Raw genomic sequence first — 25,587 nt, forward strand, 5'->3', positions numbered from 1 at the left:
CAAAGCGGCCGCCGACAAAACCTTATTATAATACGTACGCGTGTACCTATATATATATATATATAAATATATATTTTAACATATTTTATTGTATATATATAATATTATTATATCATTATAATATGTATGTTTTAAACGCGGTCATCGGTACAGCGAGCGTGGTTCAAAGTGGTTTGGAACAGGTACAGTGGTGGGATGGGGGGGGGGGTAGGATACGCAATATTATAATAATAATATTATTATGTTAATATCCTACGATTTCACTTCGAACACGGCGGTGATGATAGCTGCTCAGGCTGCTCAACTTCCTATGCTGTATAATGTTTGCACGATAAAATATCAACGACAAGAACCAACTCAAAGGGGCTGATGAGGGAGGAGGTGAAGAGGGTGTAGTCAGCGTAAGCACCTACATACAGTGAAGGGGGGGGGGGATAAAATATTGGCAGAAAAATGTGATGCGTTATACGAAATCCCAGGACTTGGACCACTATTATACGCCTTTATACAAAAATATTTCACAAGTCGATGGAAATAATAATATTAAAAAATTATAATTTATACAATATTATCAGGTCTTTTATATCAACGAGTTTCAAAATTTCGAAAAAGCCAATAATTTCCAGGTCGTGCACTGGCAGTTATCTGCAGTCGTAGTCGGACTATTTTTGTTGTTCTCCGATCGCACGCACCGATATACTATGATTATTACTACTTAATGTAGTGTATATATATATACCTGCTCACTATCATACACAGATTTACCCTTTATAATTTAACACGCGGAATCGAAATATCATATTATTATGCGTCTCACATAACATCGTGTATTATACACCTATAGATAGATTATAATAGAAATGCCGACTGCTGTTGCAGTTATAAGAATAATAATAACAATAATAGCATAATAGTATATATATATATAATGGTACACAGCACGTATGTCGTATATACATAGAGAGAAATGTATACTTTAGTCTATAGCAGTCGCCGACAAGGAGGAAAAGAAAAAAAAAATCTCCACAGACAAAAAGCCCTGCACACTCGCACGCATCAGCCGGTTCGTTTATATACCTTCGCCGCCGCCGCCTAGCCTTACACACTTTCCGTTTCCCTCGGAGATTCGTATCGGCTCGGATGTACAGACGACGGTCATCAATCAGAATAAATAAATAAATAATAATAATAAACACAGTCTAGGAAAGGTATTTTAACATTATTATGATTATTATTATTTTTACTAGTATAACGTATTATCCGTGTACGCCATATTATAACAGTGTATCATAGTCGCCGACGTCGCCCTAGGCTGTACATCGTCAAATTCGTGACCCCGACAAATTTTTCTACCCCAGGTATGTGATAATATGAGGGTAATATGACCCAATAACTTTAATATTATATTATTGACTATTGTTTTATCAATGAACTATAAACCAAACTGCGATTAACGTGGTTTTTATAATAATATTATGATGCATCGCTCGGGTGTTTTATTTGGTTTGAAATGATAAAAAGTTATCAATCATTAAAAAAATAAAGTATGAGAAAAAATTCCTTTTCGTTGGTAATTATAGACCGGTAGGAGTTGAAATAGCGTAAAACACATTGTTTACCTTCTTTTTTTTTCAAATCTCAACACGCATTTCTACAAATATTTACATCACAAACATTTCGTTTTGTCGAGTGGCTACTGTGACGACGTAGCGGTTCAAACACTGATTTTTACGAGTTAGTTTGTCAAACATACATATTATTGTGTATGTATTGTGTGTGTGTGTGTGTGTGTGTGTGTGTGTGCAACAGAAGTTATTTGTGAGTAATTTTTTTTTGTATCTTCATTGTCATTTCCTAATCATATTGTGATGGACGCTTGAAAATTATAATTACTTATTAATGATATTGTAGGTAAATCTATACTGCGTGATGAAGTACACTCGTAGGTAATCTTATTGGGGGTAAGTTATCTAACTCCTATAGGTAATAAATCCATTACATGATTGATGTACCAGTAAACCTATATTTTTTGTAATATATATAATAATATACATTGTCCGATTGTTTAATTTATTTTCAAACGGTTTTATAAGCACGCATATAGTGGCGCATTTTTGAAACGGTTTTTCTGGGTACAACAACAAAGTACAAATCATAAATTGAATTATTATAATATTTTATAAAATTAAATGATATTAGAATAATTGGCCGTTTGACTCGTGATTGCGTATTTTATTTTTTATATTACTATACATAGATCGGTCCGTGCATACTTGCAACCTATAATACATATATACCTATATATATATAATATATGTATAATATATTTAATATTTTTATTATTCACTCTAAGAATAATGAGCCCGCGCGCGCTGGATTCGACCGCGTAGTGTATATAATATTATTAATTATCGTTCTGTTTACCTGATATTTATTATCGCGTGCGTTATTTACAACATGTTCGTGTATTGTCTATAATATTTATATATTTCTTTGATCTTTTACCTCGGGACGATAGAAGCCGCGTATACCTCTATTATATATACGTTTGTGTATACCTATAACTACATACTGACATTTTTTAAATAGTTTTTCGCACAACTATATTACACACACCATCACGATAAGATTGCTGCACCGTTAAATTTACGGTTAAAAAAAAATGTTCACGGAAGGCGAAAACATTTACCTATAAAACAACAACGACAACGTCAACAACAATATTGTAGGTATACCTATTAATTTAGACTTATAAATACACACACGTTAAAATGCTGATTTATACTTATAAACAGTTGTCGAGGCTTCGGAGATACGCGTCCGACGATGTTATATAATTGTTATTAATTATCATAATATATGTGCTGGAGTTTCCGCGCGATATAACGCATTATTAATAAAAAAAATTTAAAAAAAAACCGAGTAGGTAGGTATATATTATATATATACTATATAGGTCTGCAAGTGTGAGCAAGTGTGTGTGTGCAGTGTAGTATAGGTGTATACCGCTTTCCGCCGAGTTCGCCGGACGAGATAAATAATAATAATAATACAGTAACATATTTTCTTTTATATTTTACCGACGCCGATAATTACTCCAATTATGAAAAATTCAACCTTCCTCGTCCGCCACCCATCATCATCCGCCCCTCGCGACTATACAATATTAATTTGTACACATTTTGTTCGATATAATATTATAATAATAATATTAATTAATTATAATGGTAATAATTAATCATCGGCTGCAACGTCTATTGTGAACAGAATATTATAATATTAAGATTTTGCCGCCAACATCCGCCCGACGATAGTTCGCTCGTTCGCCCTCCCCCGTCGTAACCATCACTGCACCGTTCGTGCGCACCTTGAACTTTCTTCTCGCCGTATTTAATGAATGACGCGATATCATCTTTTCGTTCCTTCCGAGGGGGAAAAAATACTTGAAATAAATAACGACGAAACAAAAACGAAAAAATGAAAAAAGTGGCTTTCATCGTACAGTATATTGTGATATATAGGTACCTAATAGCGCACAGCAGCGAAGAAATAAATAATAAATAATATTATGTTACGTTAGAAGAAAGAAAATGGTCTCTTATTTTGTTCCAATCTACTGGTTAACTACACACTCGCACGCGCACACGCTTGACACTATATGATGCACATGCACACAAAGTGTAACACATCCGCGGCCGACGACAATCGAGTCATTGTATTAATCAAACACGTACACAACATAATATAAGTATTAGATATTGGTCATTTTATGTGATTAAGTGGATCCTGCACAGACGTGGGGATCTACACTGCAGAGATCACTAATAGACAGATCTATTATATATGTAATATTATGTAGTTGGAGTGTATAACTGATAAATTATAATATTTTATTATACAATACTAATATATGAGGAAAATGGAGACGGTTGCACGGATTCAAGGCCTTGCAGCCTCTCCCTCCGGTTTCTCGATTGTTTTGGTGCACCACAAAATTGCGCATTTTAATAATATATACAGAAAATATGTAAAATATATATTATACACTGCTGTAGAGTGATGCAGGCGGTGTATATTTTTGGTATAAATCGATTTTTAAGAAAATCACTCTATATAACTTGTACCCGCTGTCGACGGGAAACAAAATAATAACGTCTTGCTTAATATAGATATAAGTAGATACAAATATCGCTGCGTTGGAGATATTAGTAGCATATACGCAGAGGTAGGTTTCAGGATTCTTGTGGGCCGAAGGGCAGTTTTTCAGGGTGGTTAGAGGCCCCCGCGTATGCAAAATAACTACGATAATTGACGGTGAATAAACGATACAGGACCCGGGTGGCAGTATTGTGCTAAACATTTCCCACCCGTTCCCGGTTTTTGAACGGAAAAAAAAGGTTTCAGGATTCTAACGATCGCTGAAATTGCTCCCTTCTACAAAAAAATAAATTGATATAGATTACCAGAATAAATATACTCTAAACGAATAGTCGAAGACTCTCTATGGTTTGTTTTATCCAATTACAGTGCAACTCCTCCTCACCCTCAACACGGGTCTATATGATCAACCTTATATTATAGGCAAAACCCTAACCGAAATGAAATCATGCGTAAGGCGTTATATACTGGACTACCTACGCGTATCGCGGCGTCGGGGTTCGCCGTGATGTGAACACGGTTTGGTCAGAGTAAAAATGATATTACGAAAATTCTGCAGCAGCACCTAGCTGGGCCAGTGCTCGCGATGGAAAAGGATGCACCGCCGGATGGACGCGATCTCGCAGGAAACCGCCAAATATAGTCATGTGTGTGCTCGGCCTTACAAACTGCGGGCACCGTGTGACGATAATATAGTACCACCTGTATAATAATATAATATTTAATATACTAATATAGGTACACGGAGAAAAGAGCGAGCGGTCGGTGACTATATAGTATATATAGGCGGCAGCAGCAACAGCAGCAGCAGCAGGTCGGACGGACAGAACGGCGGCGGCAATGTCGGCTCACATCAAAGGAAATTTAGATCTCCCGCTAACCCCGCGGACGTGGAGGCTAATAGAGGACCCCCCGGACCCCACGACACGCCCCCGCCCGGTGAACGCACGCTGTCCGTCGTCTCATTACGCGTACATACACATACGCGCGCGCGCTCATGCAATACACAACTGACTGCACTGACTGCACGAAAACCGAGGAAAACGACGCATCAGACACCGCCGACGTACACGAATAAAAATAATATTATTTTACGTTTATTATGCGTGTTGCGTGTAACAGTGCAGGTAATATGTACAATAATATCCGAGCAGCGTCTGTGAAATTGATCAGATTTCCAACAGGTATAGGTATAAGTACAACTGCAAAATAATACTCGATTAATCGTAGACATATAGTGATGCGCAAAATTTAATAAATAATGGTCACGGACTTACCACAATGCGAACATATAAGACATTTAATATGCCAACAATATCATTATTATTCAAGGCCTTATTGACGTTACCGATGTATATACTTAGGACAGGCATATCGTCGGAAAAATAGATTACTATACCAACGCGTATCGTATACTCTGCAGCAGTAGTAGCTATTGTAATATCGCAAGTTATATTGCAGTAAGCCAGTTTTTTGTGGTAAACGATTATTTATTTACCGTTTGATTAATGCGTCATGATGCGTGTTAAGATACCTAACATATATAATATCACATTTTGACAATAGTTTTACATTTCGTCGTGATCGACAAGAGTTTTCTCGGTTTGTTTTTTATACATCTTATATTATATTTTGATATCACTGTATTTCGGCACTGGAATAGGTATTAGTGCGATGGTTCATAAATCATAAAACGTGCAGATCGTGTTTCCATTAGTCAGAGTCCTCGGATACTACGAATAAACAGTTTTGAAACAAAATGCACAAGCCACAAATATTCGATTACCTATACTCGTACATTACATTGTTTTAAAATTATGTTATGAAACGTGTATTCGTGTGTTTACAGAGTGCTTAAAAACTACTGGAATTCGTATACCTAGAACACTTTTGATATCATATTTTCTTACTTTTTGAACACATTGTATATAGTAATAAATAATAATATAAATACATAATATACACGTCATGATGCGGTTTTGATTAGGTACGAGCCTCGTAATTCATATAATATGTGCACTGGCGCAATAATTTAGGAATTTACAATCAAAATTTATTGTGTTTATAGAGATACCTACGTTTTATGTATAGTCTATAGTAAGTTGTGGTTAGAAATCGTAGGTCGTCGAAGTTCGCATTCGACTCGAGACGATAACGAATAATAACGACGGAGGATCGCATTGAGCCATTGAGAGTTATTGAAACTATGTCATAATCATTATCAAGTGTATATAATAGGCTCGTCGAAACAACAATAATATTACGAATACAAGGATTTTCGTTCAAGTGTTTTCTGCGTCGGCGGTAACTTATTGTAATTAATATTACGCTGTTGGGCGGGCGGACGGTGGCGCGCGTGTATATGGTTTTTCGACTTTCTACCGTGATTGCCGGATTATAATAATAATAATAATAGTAATAGTATTAGTAATAGTAATAATGATGATAATAATAATAACAATAATAATAACAACAATAATAAGTAGTAAAAAGGAAGAAGAGCGGCGGCGTTTGAATGGCGTTGGCGCGTCGGATATATCTGTTATCTTATATATGCGTGTGCTTGTGTGTGTCGGTGGCGGCGCTTTTGATCCCGAGCGCGTTGCCTCTGGCCCGAAAACCGGTTGACAGTGTGTGTGTGTGTGTTGTGTTAGCGGGGCCGGTTGGATACTTATATATATATAAATAATATGTGTATTATACGACGGACGCGTATCTCCTCGGCCCCGGACATAATTTGTACCGTGACGCGCGGCCCGGCGGCGGCGGTTCACCGTAAAGATCTTTATATGTATATATATTATATAGATCTTAACTAAGAAATATATACATATAAACACGTGTGTGTGTTATTATAATAATAATAATAATGTGTATAATACGAGCGTGCGGTCTTGCTGGCGGGCGCGACAAGCGGATTGTCGTCAAGAGTGCCGCTCGCGCGCGGTATCCCTACGCATGATGTATTATACATATGTATAGTCGCTTTAACCGTCATCGTTCGTGTCTCATATATTATTATTATTATTATATCGAACCTCTTGCGGCGCGTGTTAATTTTTGGAGGGAAACGAACGCGCTTTCAGATTCCGCGACTATTTGAGATGAACGAAAAAAAACAGTATATACGAGCTGCAGGCGATACGCACGCAAGATGAGGTGAAGGGGGGAGGGAGGGAGAGGGAGAGAGAGAGAGAGAGTGAGTGAGTGCGTTCGGCGTGCACTTCCGCCGACCGCCCGGAACCGGCGGCGCCCCGTCGCGGAGACGACGCCGCTGCCGACGCTTTGATATGACGCTTCTATCCTTCGGTCACCTCACCCCTCTCCTTCCATCAAAAACCGTTCCATCACGACGTCCGCGGGATCTCTTTGAGACACGCCAACGTTATTTTTAAAAAAAACACAACACTTTACATAGCTAATAATAATATAATCTAATATGAGTATTATACGCGTATTTACGTCGTCCCGATTTACCGGCTACGTACTTAAATATTGTACGACATACGTGATAAATCATTTACCGAGTATTGACGACGATATGGTAGTAATAATTATATTAAAACCATGGTTTTACTATAGGTATTATGTGTATAATATATACTAAGTAAAAGTATGCCATATTGGCGGCGCTGACTTTCCTCCTTGTCTAAAAATGATTTACCATTATATTTTAATATATTTATAAGAAGAAAAAAATACCATTTCTCATAGGTACTATATCATAAAACATTAAAAACGATCGTATTCTCATATCTCTGCGATCGAAATAATTAATGTTCGATATGATTCCAATAATCCAATAGACATATTAAATATAAAGTAGGTATATAATATATTTTTTATAACCACACAAGTATACAATATTCAATATTCAAACTACGTAAATGCATTCTGATTTTATAAAAATGAATTAATAAACGTGGTAAGAAAATAATGTCAATAATACTAAATAGAAATATTACTATCAAGGTGACTACTAACAATCATCTGAATGATCATTATCATTTTTTTTGTATGAATTATCTCACGATTGTTAAGATTGTTGCATTAACGTATTTAATAATTTGCTGTAAATAAAATGTTGTAATTTCATTATCATATTATAACTTAACTATTCTATATTACATACATATATGTATTAATTTGTAAGCATTTTTATTTTTATTCAAATGTAAACAAATATTATTTTTAGTATGCTAAAAAATATACCTAAATGAACATTTTTGAAGAAATCGGTAAATGATGCACCTTTGCATGAATGTATCATGCAAACAATCATGATTGTATATGATATTTGATAAAATTAAGTTAACTATGACCAATAACATTGTAACATTGTTCTTTTTTTTACATTTTTTAGCATATACTAAACAATGAAAAAGAGGATTGAAATCTGTATTAAACGAGTTTATGTCTAATATTTAGAAATATAGGTGTATTTATGAGTCTAAGATTATGAAATGACCAAAAAATACTTTTACAAATAATGTTGTCAAAAAACATAGATATACAATTACTATAGTAGGTACTAGATAATAGATATACATTCATATTTTTTTCATTCCCAAAATATTTAAAAAAATGAAAAATTACATTATAGACACAATATTAATGTTTTGAATAAATTTCTATGAAATTTATTTATTTTACTTTTTAACAATTTGTTAGCCGACAATTCTGACATTTTATGTTATTGCGTGCATAACATAAAATAATAATATACCTACAGATAAAGTTAACAGTAAAAAAGCATAATTATTATGATTTCTGTTAAATTGTTAAAATTTTAAGATTTTAACAATATTTAAAGAATAACCATTTTTTGGTATCATTTTCAGCTCTTTTTTCTCTAAATTGAAACAAATTTATAATTTCTGAACATAATATTATCATAATTAAAGTATTTTATGACTACCGTTATAATATTCTATAAATCTATACTAATACAAATAAGTACAGGATGACGGAAGAACTCATAATAGCTGCACGCATTTATTTAAAGTTATTATTATCCTTCTTAAAAATTGAATAAAAATTAAAGTTAAAAAATCAAAACAATCTTGATGAAAAAATACCAAAACCTAATATTTTAATAGATTATTTCATATGATTCTTATACGGTATATAGGCTATATTTATCTTAAGTTGGGAAACTATAAATGTCGATCACCAACATCGCTGTACTAAACCCACTAAAAATTAAAACCTAATTGAATTTCACAACGTTTTCTTTAAATCTAAAGCCTAAACTTATTGAGCTAATCGATCTCGCGAGAACGTATTATACTATGTAATGTAGGAATTCGTTTCATGTCACTATAGCTTAAGTATATAATATAATTTATGATATTTCATATCAGACAAACTGCTTACTTGTATTATATCCATGTGTGAGCGATGGTTCTCATTTAAGCATTCGGAAAACAGGCACGTGCTCGTGGCGTGTTGCAAAGGTTAGGCGTAGATGCAAATAGCAATATCTTCGGAATGAAAAAAAGCACATAAACGACGCACTATTGTTATCGTAGAGAATTATATTAAATCAAAGTTGACAACTGTAAACGCTTAGCAAATTGCCGTAAGTGTAATGTGAACAAATAAATAATAATTCAAGTAATAATAATGATATTATTAAGTATGCACGCAGTCGTTATTATTATAATAATATAAGTGAAAAGAGTCGCTGTCGGTGTATTCAAATATTATATTATATATTAATAATAATGTAATACGACTGATGGGCCGTGAACACCAGCGGACCACAGGAACACGCGGACGTCTGGTTCGAACTGGTATACCGCGCGTGAGTGGTCATATGGGAGCACGGAGCCTGTACACGAGACCTACCCCCTCCCCACCACGATCGACGTCGTGTTGCGGCGGCGTCGGTGGCAAGCAAATCCCTCTTTACATGTATAATATTACAGGAATATTATAGTTACATTGTAAGTGTAACTAGGTATATATTTAATAATAATAATATAATAATGTATGATATTAAGTACCTACACATCTATACACACGTCTTATACACACAAAAATAGTTGTAGACCTATCGCATTCATCGTTGTTAAGATAAAACCAGGGTTAAGCCTAAGGGAGTTAGAGTCTATGCCGTCGGAGTAGGTTTATGATATTTGCAAGTGACTGAATTTTTTAATTTTGTTAAAAAAAAATTCTTTGGGACAAAATACTTGAAAATTTAACAGAAGACTCAACATGAGTCGTTCTCACTGTTTTTCAAAAATTATAAAAAAGCATAGGCACAATTTTTTTTTATAAACGTTTGAAGTGAAAATATTGACAAAATTCGTCAAAATCATGAATATTTGCTAATCATTTTGAAGTTAAAAATTAATAAAACATTTTTCATTTCAAGCTAAGACTTGAAACTTTAATTCAAAGTTGTCCATAAGTTAAGCTTAGAGTAATTATAAAAAAAATTGAGTCATCCAATTAAAAAAATTTGACGAGTGTTAAAATTTTCACCAAATCAAAATTCAAGCGTTAAATAATGATTTACAAACAAACGAATTTTGATTTTTAGATTCTGAACGAAGTGATGAATGTATTGAATATGAATGATTTTAAAATGATGTGTGTGTTTTTTTTTGTTTTTGTGTCTGTGTGCAGCACACTCGAAACAATGCTTCAATTTCAAATTTTGGGGGTGGTTTCTGATGTAAAAGTGAATATCCTTGGTGCATTATAGAGGTCAAAAGTTAACATTTACCAACAGTTTTCCCCAGTCAAAGGTCCACCCCACCACCTAATGTACAGCATAGTGACATCCACTTACCCGCTTTTTGTTATATTTAATTTAATTTATATTTTTATATTACTATAGTAAATAGTAATATACTTTTTGTCTATAGTTACTCTAGTATACCTAAGATAATAATAAGGTTATAACTATATTATAGGTACCTAAAAATGGTAACACTTGTATTATAGGTAATATGTTATTGTGAGCATACCAAATAGTTATTATGACTTACCTTAGGCGCACATTGGAATGAAATTCAGGGGGTGCTAATTTTATTATTTTATTTATAATTCATATTATATTTTAAACAAACGTGCGCCTATATGGTTATAAGTTATAACCATAAAAACCTACTATCAGACGTAGCGGCGAAACGTCATAGACAAAGAGACAATGTATCCCCCACTTAGAAATTAGAATACGGGACAAATAAATAATTATTTTGTTTTATATAATATTTACAAATTTGAATTTACTTTAGATTCTGAACGAAGTGATTATTTACTTGTCCCGTGTTCTAATTTCATTTGAAATTTTTTATTTTCAATCATTAAATTATTAAATTAAAAATTTTTTGAAAATTTGCAAGTAATTTTGAAGTTGGAAAATTTTGTGTTTATAAATAAGGATTAAAAATACAACACTAAGTTTTTCATAAGTTTTCATTCAAGTAGCTATAATGAAAACTCGAAGTATCATTATAGGAAAAATTTTAAGTGCGTTTGAATTTTAAATTTTTAAGAAATAGCGTAACGATAACGATTTATCCTGAAACGATTTTAAACATTTGTTATTATTCAAAAAGTATAAGTCGTAGATACTTGAAAATTTTACCAGTTATTTAGATTGGCATTTTCTTTACATGATCTAATTTTCAAAATATTCTGACTTTTTTTGAGGTATTTATAGACAACTGAAATTATCAATTTTTCTGAAAATTTTTTTGGCCGTATCAAAATACTTGAAAATTTAATACAAAGTTTCTCATAAGTTATTATTATAGTGATTAAAAAATTATAAGAATACATATGCACAATTTTTTTTTATTAGCATTTGAAGTTTTGCTTCAAATAGCTTTAGAGAAAATTTGAAGCGTCATTATAGGAAAATTGTTTTGAGCGTTTGAGTTTTAAATTTTTATGAAATCAGGTATATGTATATTTATGATTATATAAGGTATTATGAATTATGATAACTACGTGCAATGTTTTTGGAAAAATTGATTAACCATGCCTTATTCAAAATGCGTCCTAATTAAAAAATAATATATTTGTTTCAAAATAGAATAAATTATGACAATATTTAAATATAAAATATCCTAGACTGACAAACCATCTCCGTTCAGAATCGTTTTTCATACCTATACAATGATACCTATCATTGCATTCAAATCTAACCTACCCTAGTCAGAGGTCCACCCCACCCCCTAATGTACAGCAGAGCGACATCCACTTACCCGCTTTTTTTACTGATTGAATATGTTACATATTATATGTACAATAACAAATAGTCGATGTATTTTATTATATTAATTGGTTTGTTTGTACTCGTGGCAACGATCTATAAACACAAATTTCGATCCGAATTTTATTAAAATTTATAATAATTGATAACTGCTTTGTTTATTAATAGTTATAGAATCGATCAAATGCATAAACCTTCTACGCAATGAGCTTTTTAATTTAAAAAAAAAAATCGTAACGATCGGTTCAGTAGTTTCCGAGAACATATCACTCATAGATTTTCATGTTCATATTTATATATAAAGATATTACAATTTTTATTTTAGGGAATTCATTTCTGATAATACAATCACATTTAGCAAAGCTTATCTCTTTTATTATAACTAATTAATAACATGACATATTTTATTTCATTTTCATTATTCTTACACAATGAAACATCGCTTTAACTTCTTAAAGATCTTTATATAAAAAAAATAAAAATAAAAATAGATCTTTCAATCTTTGCACGTTCAATTATTATATAATATATTACAATATATTATAATATTATCTAAGCATTAAAAAAAGGGGTGATAGATATTTATCTGGTATGGAAATATTTTATACATAATCGGAGTATCATAACCATATTTTTAGATGCAGTTTGATAAAAAAATTATATGTATTACTTTTTTTTATATACTTAGTTAAATAGTTAAATTTAATTTTAAGACTTTATACATTGAATTATAGATTATAATTGTTTTTTTATAGATTCTATATCTGGCCTAAATATAAAAACATAACATAATAATTGTTTATAGTATACACAACTACGAGTTATACCGAGTTATTTGTTTGGAAACTTGAAACATTCAATTGCTAATTATCGTTTGTCCAAGTCAAGATACATTTTTCAAATTAATTTTTAATTGCAAGCAGTGTTTCATTATTTGGTTAGGAGGAATTATTAAAAATTAAAAAAAAAATACTTTGTAATTACTTTCGTAACTACGAAACTTAATGGCTTTTGGTACAAACATTGAGAGTTTTTTGTCACGAAAATTGATCTTATAGTACACACTTAATTCCCTGATCACACCTTTTAAATGCGAAGGTATTATCAAACAGTAAATTGTACGTAATTTTATAAAATAAAATAATTTATTGATTTAAAAAAAATTCGAAAACCGTAGAGTTATTTATTTATAATGTTGATAAAAAACAATTTAAAATCGGTTGGATTTTAAATGATTATAAGCAAATTATATTTTCTAAAATACAGCATTATATATTGTAAAATTGTATGATTTTCACAGTACGATAAATCACACTTAAACATTTTCATCTATCCTTCTCTATAACTCATGTATAAATATGTTTTTTTCTCTTTCTCTGTTTCTTTGTAAACTATTATACCTGTCTCTGTTATGTATTATAAAATATATATAATATATGTAATAAAATATATATAATATATGTAATAATATAGTATATAATATATATAATAATATAGTATATAATATGTATGTATAATGTATATATATATTATATGTTATAATGTAATAGTTTGGCATATATTTTTTATCTCCACGTGAAGCCCTTTATAACCCAGGGAGGAGCACATTATTAATTCACAAATTAAACAATAAAACATAATTTTTATCATTTTTGTGTAGATAAATTATAAAAAAATAAAATAAATTTTTAAACAAATGTAGGTATACAAAGATATTTTTTTCTTTATCTAAACTTACATTTTCCTAATTGCACAAAATACTACAGCACAAACATTTATTTAAAATAACAAAAATTTCGGAATAAGATGGTGTAGATATTTTCATCAGATAGCTCATCGTTGAGAGAGGAAAATAGAAGACCACTGATATAATGTCATATTAACTAATGTAACTATAATACAATTACATCACGGATTTTTTTTTCAAAAATCATTTGAGTTATTATGATAAAAAATTATTCTAAAAACATTTCAAAAAATGTATAATCACTGACCACCACCACACAGTGGATGAGAGGAATCGAGTTGTCCCATTTTACCTCATGTGCTTACTTTACACCAATGTACGATGTTCCCATAAACGAGTATAATTAAAATTCAAGAAAACAAATAATATCGTTATAAATAGCCAAATAGGTAATTTGCTTAAATTATTTAATCTTATTTTTTTTAAAGTTCTAATGCTTTTCTTCTGCTGGTCTATACAGTTGATATATAGTAAAAATAATTGTCCTTTCGGATTTTTTCTCTGTATGATAGTTTTGTCTTTATACATACTATATATTATTGTAGCAATATATTTTATAAACCATTTTCAAATTATTTGTTTAGTTTATGCGTTTAAATATGTGCTACACTGCCTACACTGGTGAAAAATTCTAAACATATTCTATATTATATTATCGTTTACGATTGACTGATAACTATGATGTTCCCTATGTATAATGTATATTATTTTACATGATATTGGGAGTTGGGATAAGTGTGAGGATTTCTTTGAGATAAAAATTTTAGGTAATTTGATGATAATGGCCGATATATCAATAACGTACATATTATATACGAGTAGGTACGAAGACTATAGCGTGAAATCAAATTATCTGGTGGGACAAGATTATATTACACAAAGAATAAATTATTTAATCGAGTAGATAAGTACTACGTAGGTAATGACCAATAAGTTATTAACTATAATAATGTTATTAATAACATATTATTAGTTATAAGTTATAACGCATTATAATATGACGTTAACGAGTTACGAGTAGGTTCCAAATCGATATAACCACCTGATGTACAAGTGGTCAGATTCGATTTATCACTGTAAACAAGCCAAATGTGCTATTCGATTTACAAACATCACTATTTATGAGCATTTAAAATTAGGTACGATACATTATATACGCAATTACACGATTTCAAGTGCATTATAACACATACATTTATACACATATAGTATATGATATAAATATTGCTTATTGATTTTAGCACAAGACATTTACAATGCAGTTTAAAGAGTGCCACTTGAATATTTATATTTTTGTTTACTTTCGAAACATTGGTTTTTGTTAAAAGGGTTTGTGCTTTTAAAATGATTGCATTGTTCGTTTTAAATGATGTTTGTTTATGACAACGGAACCCAAGTCCTAAATAAGCACTTTGGTTACATTAATTTATACACTGAATACCAAATATTTTTGTTTGGACTTAAATACAAAAGATCTAAAACGTACGAACGATACATATTTTATATATCTCTGGTAAATATATAAAAATAAAATAACTATCTATTCTGTGTTGCTCTTTAAGGGCTTTTATAAAGGCACTATCTAAGATAACCAATCTTTGCAAACTTGGTATATATATATGATGTTCTCGGATTAAAACACAGGCCGCATCTGCACAAGCTTTCATCCAGTATAATATCCAAGATTTTCACTACAGTGACCGATTGCATTCCGTTAAATTTGAATTAGTGTAAGTCATTTTTTGATTTTTTTCTGATATAGTTTTCGAGGAATTAAATTGTTGTTACGAATAATGGGTTTAAAAGATTTTAATATATTAGCTATTTAGTTTATCTTTGAATTTTCACGAATAAAGTTGTTATCATTTAGACACCTAATTTTTTCGAAATTATATTGTTTTAAGATTGTTGTATTTAAACAAAACTAAAAACAGTAAAAACCCAATATTTTAATGACCCAATTTAAATATTTACGATCATATTTAATACATTACTACTTTAATTTACAAATGCAAGTAGCTCAAACAATGTGCCATTATTTATCTTAAAATAAATCCAAACCTATACGAATCCGAAAGACCAGATATATATCGAACTACATCATCTCCTTCCCCAAAGAGACCGAACCGGATAAGAAAATTTAACAATTAATATTCTTCCAATGTAAATACATTTAAAAAAAAATTTTATTTTATGTAATATTTTAGGTACTATAGACGTTGCAGTACACAAATGTTGAAAACTAATGGCCTTAGCTGTCGGAGTTTAAATAGAGCAATAACAATATGCTTATAATGTTAAATTGTTATAAACAAATAATTCATTTTATTATTTCATTAAAAACAGTACAATTAAATTATCTATTATAAATATAACATACAGATAAAACAATACATAGTATTCATTATGAAATGATTTTTAGTCAACGGTTGTTAAATCGTTATAATAGCAACTACAGATATGCTTAATATGCAAATTTAATGAAAATTGTATTGATGTTTTCATTGGTTAAAGGATCTAACCTAGATACAAGTTTTTAATGATACACATTTAAATTATGATATTATTAATTCATTGCATCGAGTATCATTTATTAATTTATATTCACCATATAAACAGGTGATTTTGTCGATAGGTACAAATAGAACTTAGAAGTAATAGTTGATATCATACTAATCATCAAATTTTTTAAGGCGAGATACCAATAAAAAACTTACTTATATGAGTAAAGTTTGGTAAGTGTAACTATTCTGTAAATACTCGAAAAAAGGTCACGAAAATCTATAGATCGTATACCTCCACCAGCTATACAAATCTTATAAATCATATAATCTGCATTGTACAAAATGTTTTAATATTAATGTTTTGAGGTAATTGAAATAAGTTTGCTAAATAAAATACAGTATATATTATTATTTGTCTATTATTAGGTATAGTCTATATTATTATCATTATTTACAGATAAATATGATAACAAGTTTAGATTTATGAAACCAACTTATTTGACCCTCTAATTTTTGTGATTTAGGTTTTTGGATATATTTCACACGATACATAATATATTATTATACAGTCAGTAATATTGCATTGTGTACCTTATCGATCTGCAGATATATTATATTAATTAATATATAATACAGTATATATACCTACGTGCGGCAATATATATACCTATACTCTGTATAGATGGGGTGAACCTATTTAAATCATCGGTGTTATTATTAATATATTAATGATATCGATTCACGTGGAATGTTTTTATAAATGGTTTAAATATTGTTATTATTGCATTACAATTAAATGCATCTCGATTAAATTATGCATTTTAGCGGTGGAGTGTACGGCATCGACGCAGCCGAAAATGATAAATATAATATAATATATAATATATATTATATATATACATAGATATATATAATATGCATAATACTATTCTATGTATATATGAATATGTTACTGTGAATGACCGCAGTTGGTGAATGCTGACAGTCACCGGTTAATGTCGTCGTACACCAAAGTCATTGGTGAATGTTGACTTATTGATTAAATTTGTGGTCTTAGTAAACATTCACTAATGAATGTCAACATTTATACGATATTGGTGAATGTTGGTAATGCCGTTATTATTTAATCTAATTTGGCTAGAGTTGGAGAAACTGTCCGTATTCGAGTCCCAGATGTTGATCGTAGTAAAATGGATCCCCAAAATATTTTAGCTGTAGTATTAGATATAATAGATAATGATTATTATAAATTAGCAACTAAAAACGGTGTTATAAATCGATTATACACCAGAAACCAGTTTTCAGTCTGTAAAGAAAATTTAATATCAATCACTGATGTAAAAAGAGATCAAAACATTTCTTTAAGGGGAGTTTCTACATCAAATTCGTTGATTGGTGGACAAGGCTATATAAGATTTAACTGCAAAACAAAGTGTACTACAAAAAAGTGTAAATGTAAAAATGTTGGCATTTTATGTAATACACAATGTCATGACAGTTTGTCATGCTGTAATAAATAATTTTTAATTATTTATATTTATTTTTTTGATTTAATTAATATAATATATGTCAACATTAACCAAAATCTTGTTGTGTATGTCAACATTGACCAAAATCCTATCGTAAATGTCAAAATCCACTAGTAAATGCCTGTATTATTTTAATTTTTCAACATCCACCAATTCATTAGGTGTAAGTTGACATTCACCAGGTGACTGTCAGCATTCACCAATTGCGGACATTCACAGTAACAAATATATTCTTTTATTGTATTGATAGATTGTCGCTTTGGCGACAGCTGTTTGATATAACAGCAAGATATTCGTTCCATAATTCGTCAACTGTAGCAGGATACCGCACGTTTGATAGATTTTACTTCTAAGTTTATTTATCTTCGAGAATTGTACACAAAACTAAAAAAGATTAACAAAACTTAGTACTTTATTGTATACATAGCATCTAAATGTATATTCAACAATAATATATACGCCCGTGGTACGTGATGACTGATGGTAGATTAAATTTTGCGCGCTCGAGTTAGTCAATCCAAAAACATGATGAATGCGTGACAGTTTTTATTACATAACGGGAAAAAGTATATAATATATTATAGAAATCTGAGCCTATATATAAATTTCACCGAAATAATAATATTTCGAGATTATGGTTTGAGTAGGTATATAAAATAAAAATAGCTCACAACTATATGTATGGCATAAAAGGCTTGCCGCGTAACACTATATAATATATTATATGATATATAGGCACATGGTTGTCAGTGAAATGCATTATATTTTTGTTGCAGGGTATTTATCAAAGAGTGGACACAAAAACCGAAGCGGGCCTGATTTTCAGATGAAAAAAAAAATTGGAGGACAACATTTTAAAAGGGGTGTCCCTGTGTACGCCATCACTGCAGGATATATAATAATATATTATGATATAGTTTCTGCGGTGTATCACATTGGGCATTTATAAGTAGGTATACAACAAGTAAGAGCGATTACATACGATGTATTATATAATATAATAGTGTTGACAGAAAAATGAAAAAAAGGACATCCTTTGGATACTGAACGGAACCATCACGAAGATGTATTGGTTTTACAATAAAATATGTGTGATTTTTATTTTATTATTATTTTTGTGCTTACTTTTTTTATGTTTGAATACATTTTTTTTTTTAAGAAAAACGCTCCAATATTCAATATCGAAGGAGATTTTTAGTAGAAAATTAAGTCTTATTGGTATTATTGACTATTGAGTGCTAAGAGTAGAAATCTTCTTGTAAGAATATTCCGGAAAAGCTCTCAACTAACTCTATAAAATAGTTGCCAATTTATCAACCGATTTTGTTTTATTTTTAGTAATTACAAAATGAATAATTGTAGAGAATTGAATTTTTACCATATATATGTTTATTAGAATTTATTATAGACATTAGACACGATGTAGTTTTTAAAATATTCCAAATTTTTAGTTTTAAATTTTAAATTTAAATAATTTAAAACTTGGTATGATAACTGATAAGCTTGATAATTTAATACAAAGTTCTTCACAATTTTTCTTACATTAATTAAAATTCATTAAAATATATGATCAAAATTTGTTATTTAATATAGCGTTTGAATTAAATTTTTTTGACAAAATTCTTTAAAATTGTGATTTATTTTGTGTATATAGGCATAATAGGATTGATTAAATCTAATTATCTCCGTTCAGAATTATTTTTCATGGCGAACAATGATTTATATTATATAACTCAAATTTAACACATATATATAGGAATGACCTACTCTAGGTCTCCATCAATAGCTAAGCGATTTGTTTGCTTAAAAAAAATATATATATTATAATAGTATACTGTTCAGCGTTCAGTATTTGTTATTTAACTGTACCTACGACATTTGAACCCCAAGAAATTTGATGATTAATTGTTTTTAAAAAATAATTTATTTACTGCATGCAATAAACTATTAAACCAGCATATTGTATACCTAGTACCTACGATATTATTTCGAATACTTAAGTATCAGAATTTAAGTTCTTGTAAGAATACGACGCGTAAATTACATTTATTATTATTGTTGCGTTCTTTATGTTTACAAACATAATAATAAAAAAAAAATCTAGTTCATGTAATTGATAGTGGTTTAGAGTTTATTTTTCATACCATTTGTTATTTATGGCTTATTAATAATAAGTTATTATTAACATCTTTTAGTCATAATAAAAAAAAAAAAAATTGAAAACTTATATAAATTGGTATTGTATGGGTTATACACTATGTAACATATTATAACTACCTACTTATACTTTTGACTAAACTTATTTGTTATCAATCATAGTGAAAATATGAATACATATAATATAAATATAGCGTTGGTAAACAAATCTGAGAAGTGTTAACAAGATTACAACTGTCGTGTACCATTCGACGACGAGCATAATATTATAACAATTTAGTACCAAAGCCGGCAATTCAATTCGCGGCTTGTGTATAATATCATGCACATATTGAGAGCTTGTTGAGGTATATATTATCATAATATGAACTATACGTTTGTATATTAAAATATGTGTCTCTAAAACTTGGTCATCTGCACAACTTATAACTTATTGGTAGGTAGGTAATTGAAAGTCAAGACTCGATTGAGAAAAATAAAAATGTTAATAAAAAATTGTCGTGCTCTCAATGATAATTTATATTATAAACTGACGATCGGCCATATATTTATTATATATATATATATATATATGTGTGTATAATAAAATACGCGTATACTATAATGGCCGCTTTCCCGGCAAAAGAATCGCCGCGCTTTTTCTTCGCGCGTACCTACCTGCCTTATATTATACCCACACGTAGTAATACTATATTATTATGTATACCACGGTATGTGTATACACCATATTACAGTAATATTTATCGTTTTGTTTTGTCGTCATAAAGCGCACTGCGTTACGACGTCGAGGGACAGGTGAATAAGACCGGCGTTGTTTCCCGGCGCGGCACGCATATAACATTCGAGCCGGGTAGATATTGTGTGTATTATATATGTATTATGATGAAAAAATCCGATACGCGCGGGGAAAAAAAAACAGGGCCTAAACACAAAAGGTAAATCGAGAGGATGGTCTAAAGAATATTTTAAGATTATTACCTGTCCCGTATTCCACGTCTCTTTGTCGGCCCGTCCGCAGCATATGCCGTCTCGTCCCCGGCACTCACCGGTAGTTAATAAGATAAATAACCCGATGACGACACTAATCCCGCAGAGAGAACATCGGCCTTTCTGGAAATGGAAGAACAATTATTGTTATACGATTACGATCTCTTATAGTCACTGCACGCGGATTATAATAATACATTAAATACCCCTTTCGAAAGGAAAAACACAGACGCACATGCACGCATTCGTACTATGTATATTATACACGTTGTATATACATATATATAAATCATTGGTAAATGCGGTCGGTGGTCGAAACGAAAACCGTTTCCTAATCAATTATAATATTATATTATAAACCTACCAATTGCTATATATATGCCGATTTTCGAGCAACAGTTATTGGTCTACCGATGCCGTTAAACGATTTCACGTGGGCGCTTTATACTACGTATAATTTTGATTATTCACTTTATTAACGGCCACCTATAATGATTTATATATTTTATACGAATAAAACAAATATGAGATTTTCATTCGTCCAGCTCACTCATCCGCAGAGAAGTCCAATATACTACCTACCTAATACGGAGTACGGAAACGGCGTTAGTCAGATATGAGGGTATAATAAGATGTTTTCCTATGCTTTTTTTACAAATTATTTTTTTTTCATTAAATTCAACATGCATACCATACTTTTCTAAAAAAATAGATCAGTAAAATATAAATTCCATCTTTAAGGTATTATTACCGAATAATAGCAATTATATTTATTCTATTTTTTTTTTTTTTTATTACTATTCGAAAATGAATCTCAGCAGATCAGTAATTGCTAAAATAACATTACTATTTTTGAGATAAATTGGAATAATAATTACTTTAATTTTTATTCTAGTCAAATTATTTTATAATATTTTTGTTTGTTTGGTCTTGTCACTAATTGTCGTGTTCTCGACTACTTGAGTAGCTCTGCATTGGGTAAATCGTAAATACGTTTATTTGTCTCTAGAACACCATAATTTGAACGTATTTTTACTTCTTCTTAATTCGTTAAGTGTCTGTGGGAGAAATATGTGTATGGCTTATTCCAAGTCGATTTATTGCTATATTTTCGTCCTTTTTTTGAAACCAATTTTTTTCGCTAGTCGATTTTTCTTAATTTGTTGTTGATTAATATCATCATTATTATTCAAACGTAGATAATGAAAATTACAGTACTAAAATCTCGTCTCAAAATATTTTCCAATTTTGACTTAATTGTATGTCACGACGCACCTGCCCCGTAAGACCACTGAGTAGCAATTAAACAAAACGGACATAAAAGTAATTACCCATCAACATAGCATATAGCATAGCATAAAATAATTGTTGTTATTATATTTGTTTTCAGTTAACTGACGTACATTTTGTAATGCATAATAGTTAATTAAAAATTATTAATATTGTCATTATATCGTATATTTTTTTCTCAAAGACCGTAAAAACAATTATTTTTAACAATAAAAGTATACCTTTGATATTTATAGCGGGCCCGAAAAATAATTAAAGCTATAATATAGTATCGTGGAATGTCCTTCATGGATCATGGTATAGTTTTATGTAGAATATTATACCTTTTTAGTTATTTTAGATTTTATGTGTACACCTTCGAATATAAATATAAATATATCTTATATTTATGATGGTATAACAAAAATTAGTTTTGATTTCTTATCACCAGTGGCGTACTCAGGAGTTTTCAATGGGGGGGGGGGGGGTTTGAACATTTTGTTTTTTTTCACTGGGACTTTGTCACCTTCTTTTTAAAAATTTTGATAGATTATCAACATTGATGTTTGATAGAGATCTAATCTTACTTATCTTACTTACCTATCAAATCTTACAGTTCTTAACAGATAATGCATGCAATCGTTGCATGTTGACATACAATTTAAAATAGATATATTTTGTTTATTTTTTCCCTTTAAAAAATTTTTTTTAGAAATTTGCTCCTGTGAGTTATATTATATATAAGCACGAACGCACAAGACTACATAGGTTAGTGAGGTCATGGGGGAGGTTCAAACCCTCCCCTTGAGTACGCCCCTGCTTATCACCAGACGAAATTACTTGTTATGACCCATAGGTAACTGTTATAGAATAACATTATCATATTCTTTATGTTTACCAGATTTATTTTATTCATTATAATCTTTATGATAGTATGATATGCAGTTTAAAGAATAAAATCAAACGATTTCTTAAGACATTTAAAATTATTTAGTTGGAAAAATATTATACAATTTATTTTAAGAGTTTAGAAATACAAATATCTACAAAAACACAATAAAACGAACTACTCCTTAAATGGTACACACAGAGGCGTTAGGTCGGCACACAGAGCTGCACTGTGATATTTTCGAAAACTGATTTACATCAGTAACCAACTATTAAAGGAGCCGCTGTGGCGGTGAACATTTTAAGAAACAGAGGTTATTACATATGAGGAGGCTGAGATAAGATTTTATTACACATGGAAACGTATAAATATGTATTATAATATTTTAAATATAGGTAATCGCTTTATGTGCATTAATAATATGTTAAATATGCAATAAAAATGAAAAAATATACAGCACATTATCTATATTATAGACAATTAAATACCTATTATCTGTGGAGAATATTAAAAAAAACGTATTTAAAGATTTTAATTATATTATTATTCACTTAGATTTAATTTATATATATATATAATAATAATAATAATTATATGTTGCGTTAGTCTGTAGGAGTTCAATTTTATTAATTACTATTGTACATTTGTATACTTGTGTATCTAATATGAATATTTAACCAGTATTTTGAAATTGAAAGATAATAAATGAAATATTTAAATTATTTATATTATAAACTTATAGTAACAGATTGAATTAAATTAATTAAAGTTAAATAAATACTTTTAAGAACCGGATAATAAATGATAGCGATCTGTAGTTTTCCACACCCGTCACAGAGGTTAAGTGTCTGGGTACAGGTATATTATTTCTGATATATTGTGAATGTGATATGGATAATCTAATAAACCTGTAAACAAATCTTTGATGAAATTGAAAGTTTATGGGTTTAACAAAACTAACCAAACTAACCACTAAATGTTATTTTCGAATACTTATATTAAAAAAAGTTTAGTAGGTAGGTATAGGTACAATAATATGTAGTTGAAATTATATTATATTATCGTTTAAAAAAATTACACGAGGCCTTGTGTAATTTTCCTACCTTTAAATTTGATAAATTTACAGAATATAAATGTTTACACTGTTAATGAGATTCTTCTGAACGAGAAATTTGCGACATTATGATGCGTTAGCAAGACTACGACAACACGCGTGCGTACGACTTCATCTTAAGGACGACCGCGATGATAATGATATTTGTTTTACGTTTGTTTTAATGCCGCGGGATTTTATTTTTTTAGATTTATATGTATAAAAACGATTTTTTTCTATCTTTTCTTTGAATTATTATCGGGTTCACAATAACAAGAAAGTCGATGAAGGATAAACAATGCGCGCATATAATCCCGATGTCACTCTCCGATAAAGGACACGCCGATGTTGCGTAGATTTAGTGCTGCACTTCGATCCTGGAGAATGTCTACTACAACTCTGGTGGCTGCGGATTTATCACAAGGTTTCTGTTTTTCGACGGCACCGTCGTCGGCGTCTTCGTCTTATGTACATAAAATATTATATCGAGCGTATAATCATTAATCGCCCCACGTTTTATAACGATCCATACCTGACAAGACAAAATGTATATATAATAGCACCTATATATATTCTACCGTGATAATGATCAACGCGCCGATGTAACGATCGAAATTAATTTTAATGATTTTGACGCGACCGTCAAACGAGAAGGTTTAAATTACGAAATGTAATGTAAGTACTGTAGTAATAATAATATACGATTATGCTTCTGTTTATAAATCATTTAATGTCCAGACGTGGCTTTAAGGGCCTATAATATAAGGATAATATAGTTTCAAACTATGTACACAATAATTACGACGGTACTTATTGTAGTTAATATTTAATTTAAAATACCATTAAGCATAGAAAGCAATTGAAAGAAAACTAATAAAAAAAACTACAACAAAAAGCTGCAGTTATTGCAGTTAAAAAAACTCGATTTTTTTTATTAATATTAAGCTTTGATATAATTACCTTTTCTTATGCTTTTTTTATGTGATCTTATAAACAGATAATAAATCATAAATAGATTTTG

At 30.2% G+C, this 25,587-nt stretch overlaps 1 protein-coding gene across 1 annotated transcript in view; it reads right to left on the minus strand.

Moving 5' to 3' along the window:
- Notum (palmitoleoyl-protein carboxylesterase notum) overlaps nucleotides 1-9,953 on the minus strand; it is a 37,991-nt gene extending 28,038 nt beyond the window's left edge. Inside the window, exon 1 of the mRNA XM_015524764.2 lies at nucleotides 9,535-9,953. Coding sequence (XP_015380250.1) covers nucleotides 9,535-9,549 — 15 coding nt within the window. The 5' untranslated portion in view covers nucleotides 9,550-9,953. The remainder of the gene's footprint in view (nucleotides 1-9,534) is intronic.
- Nucleotides 9,954-25,587: the final 15,634 nt, after the last annotated feature.

This window comes from Diuraphis noxia, unplaced genomic scaffold, assembly GCF_037042655.1.
Source record: "Diuraphis noxia isolate RWA-SAM2 unplaced genomic scaffold, SU_Dnox_SAM2 contig0004, whole genome shotgun sequence".
NCBI lineage: Eukaryota > Metazoa > Arthropoda > Insecta > Hemiptera > Aphididae > Diuraphis > Diuraphis noxia.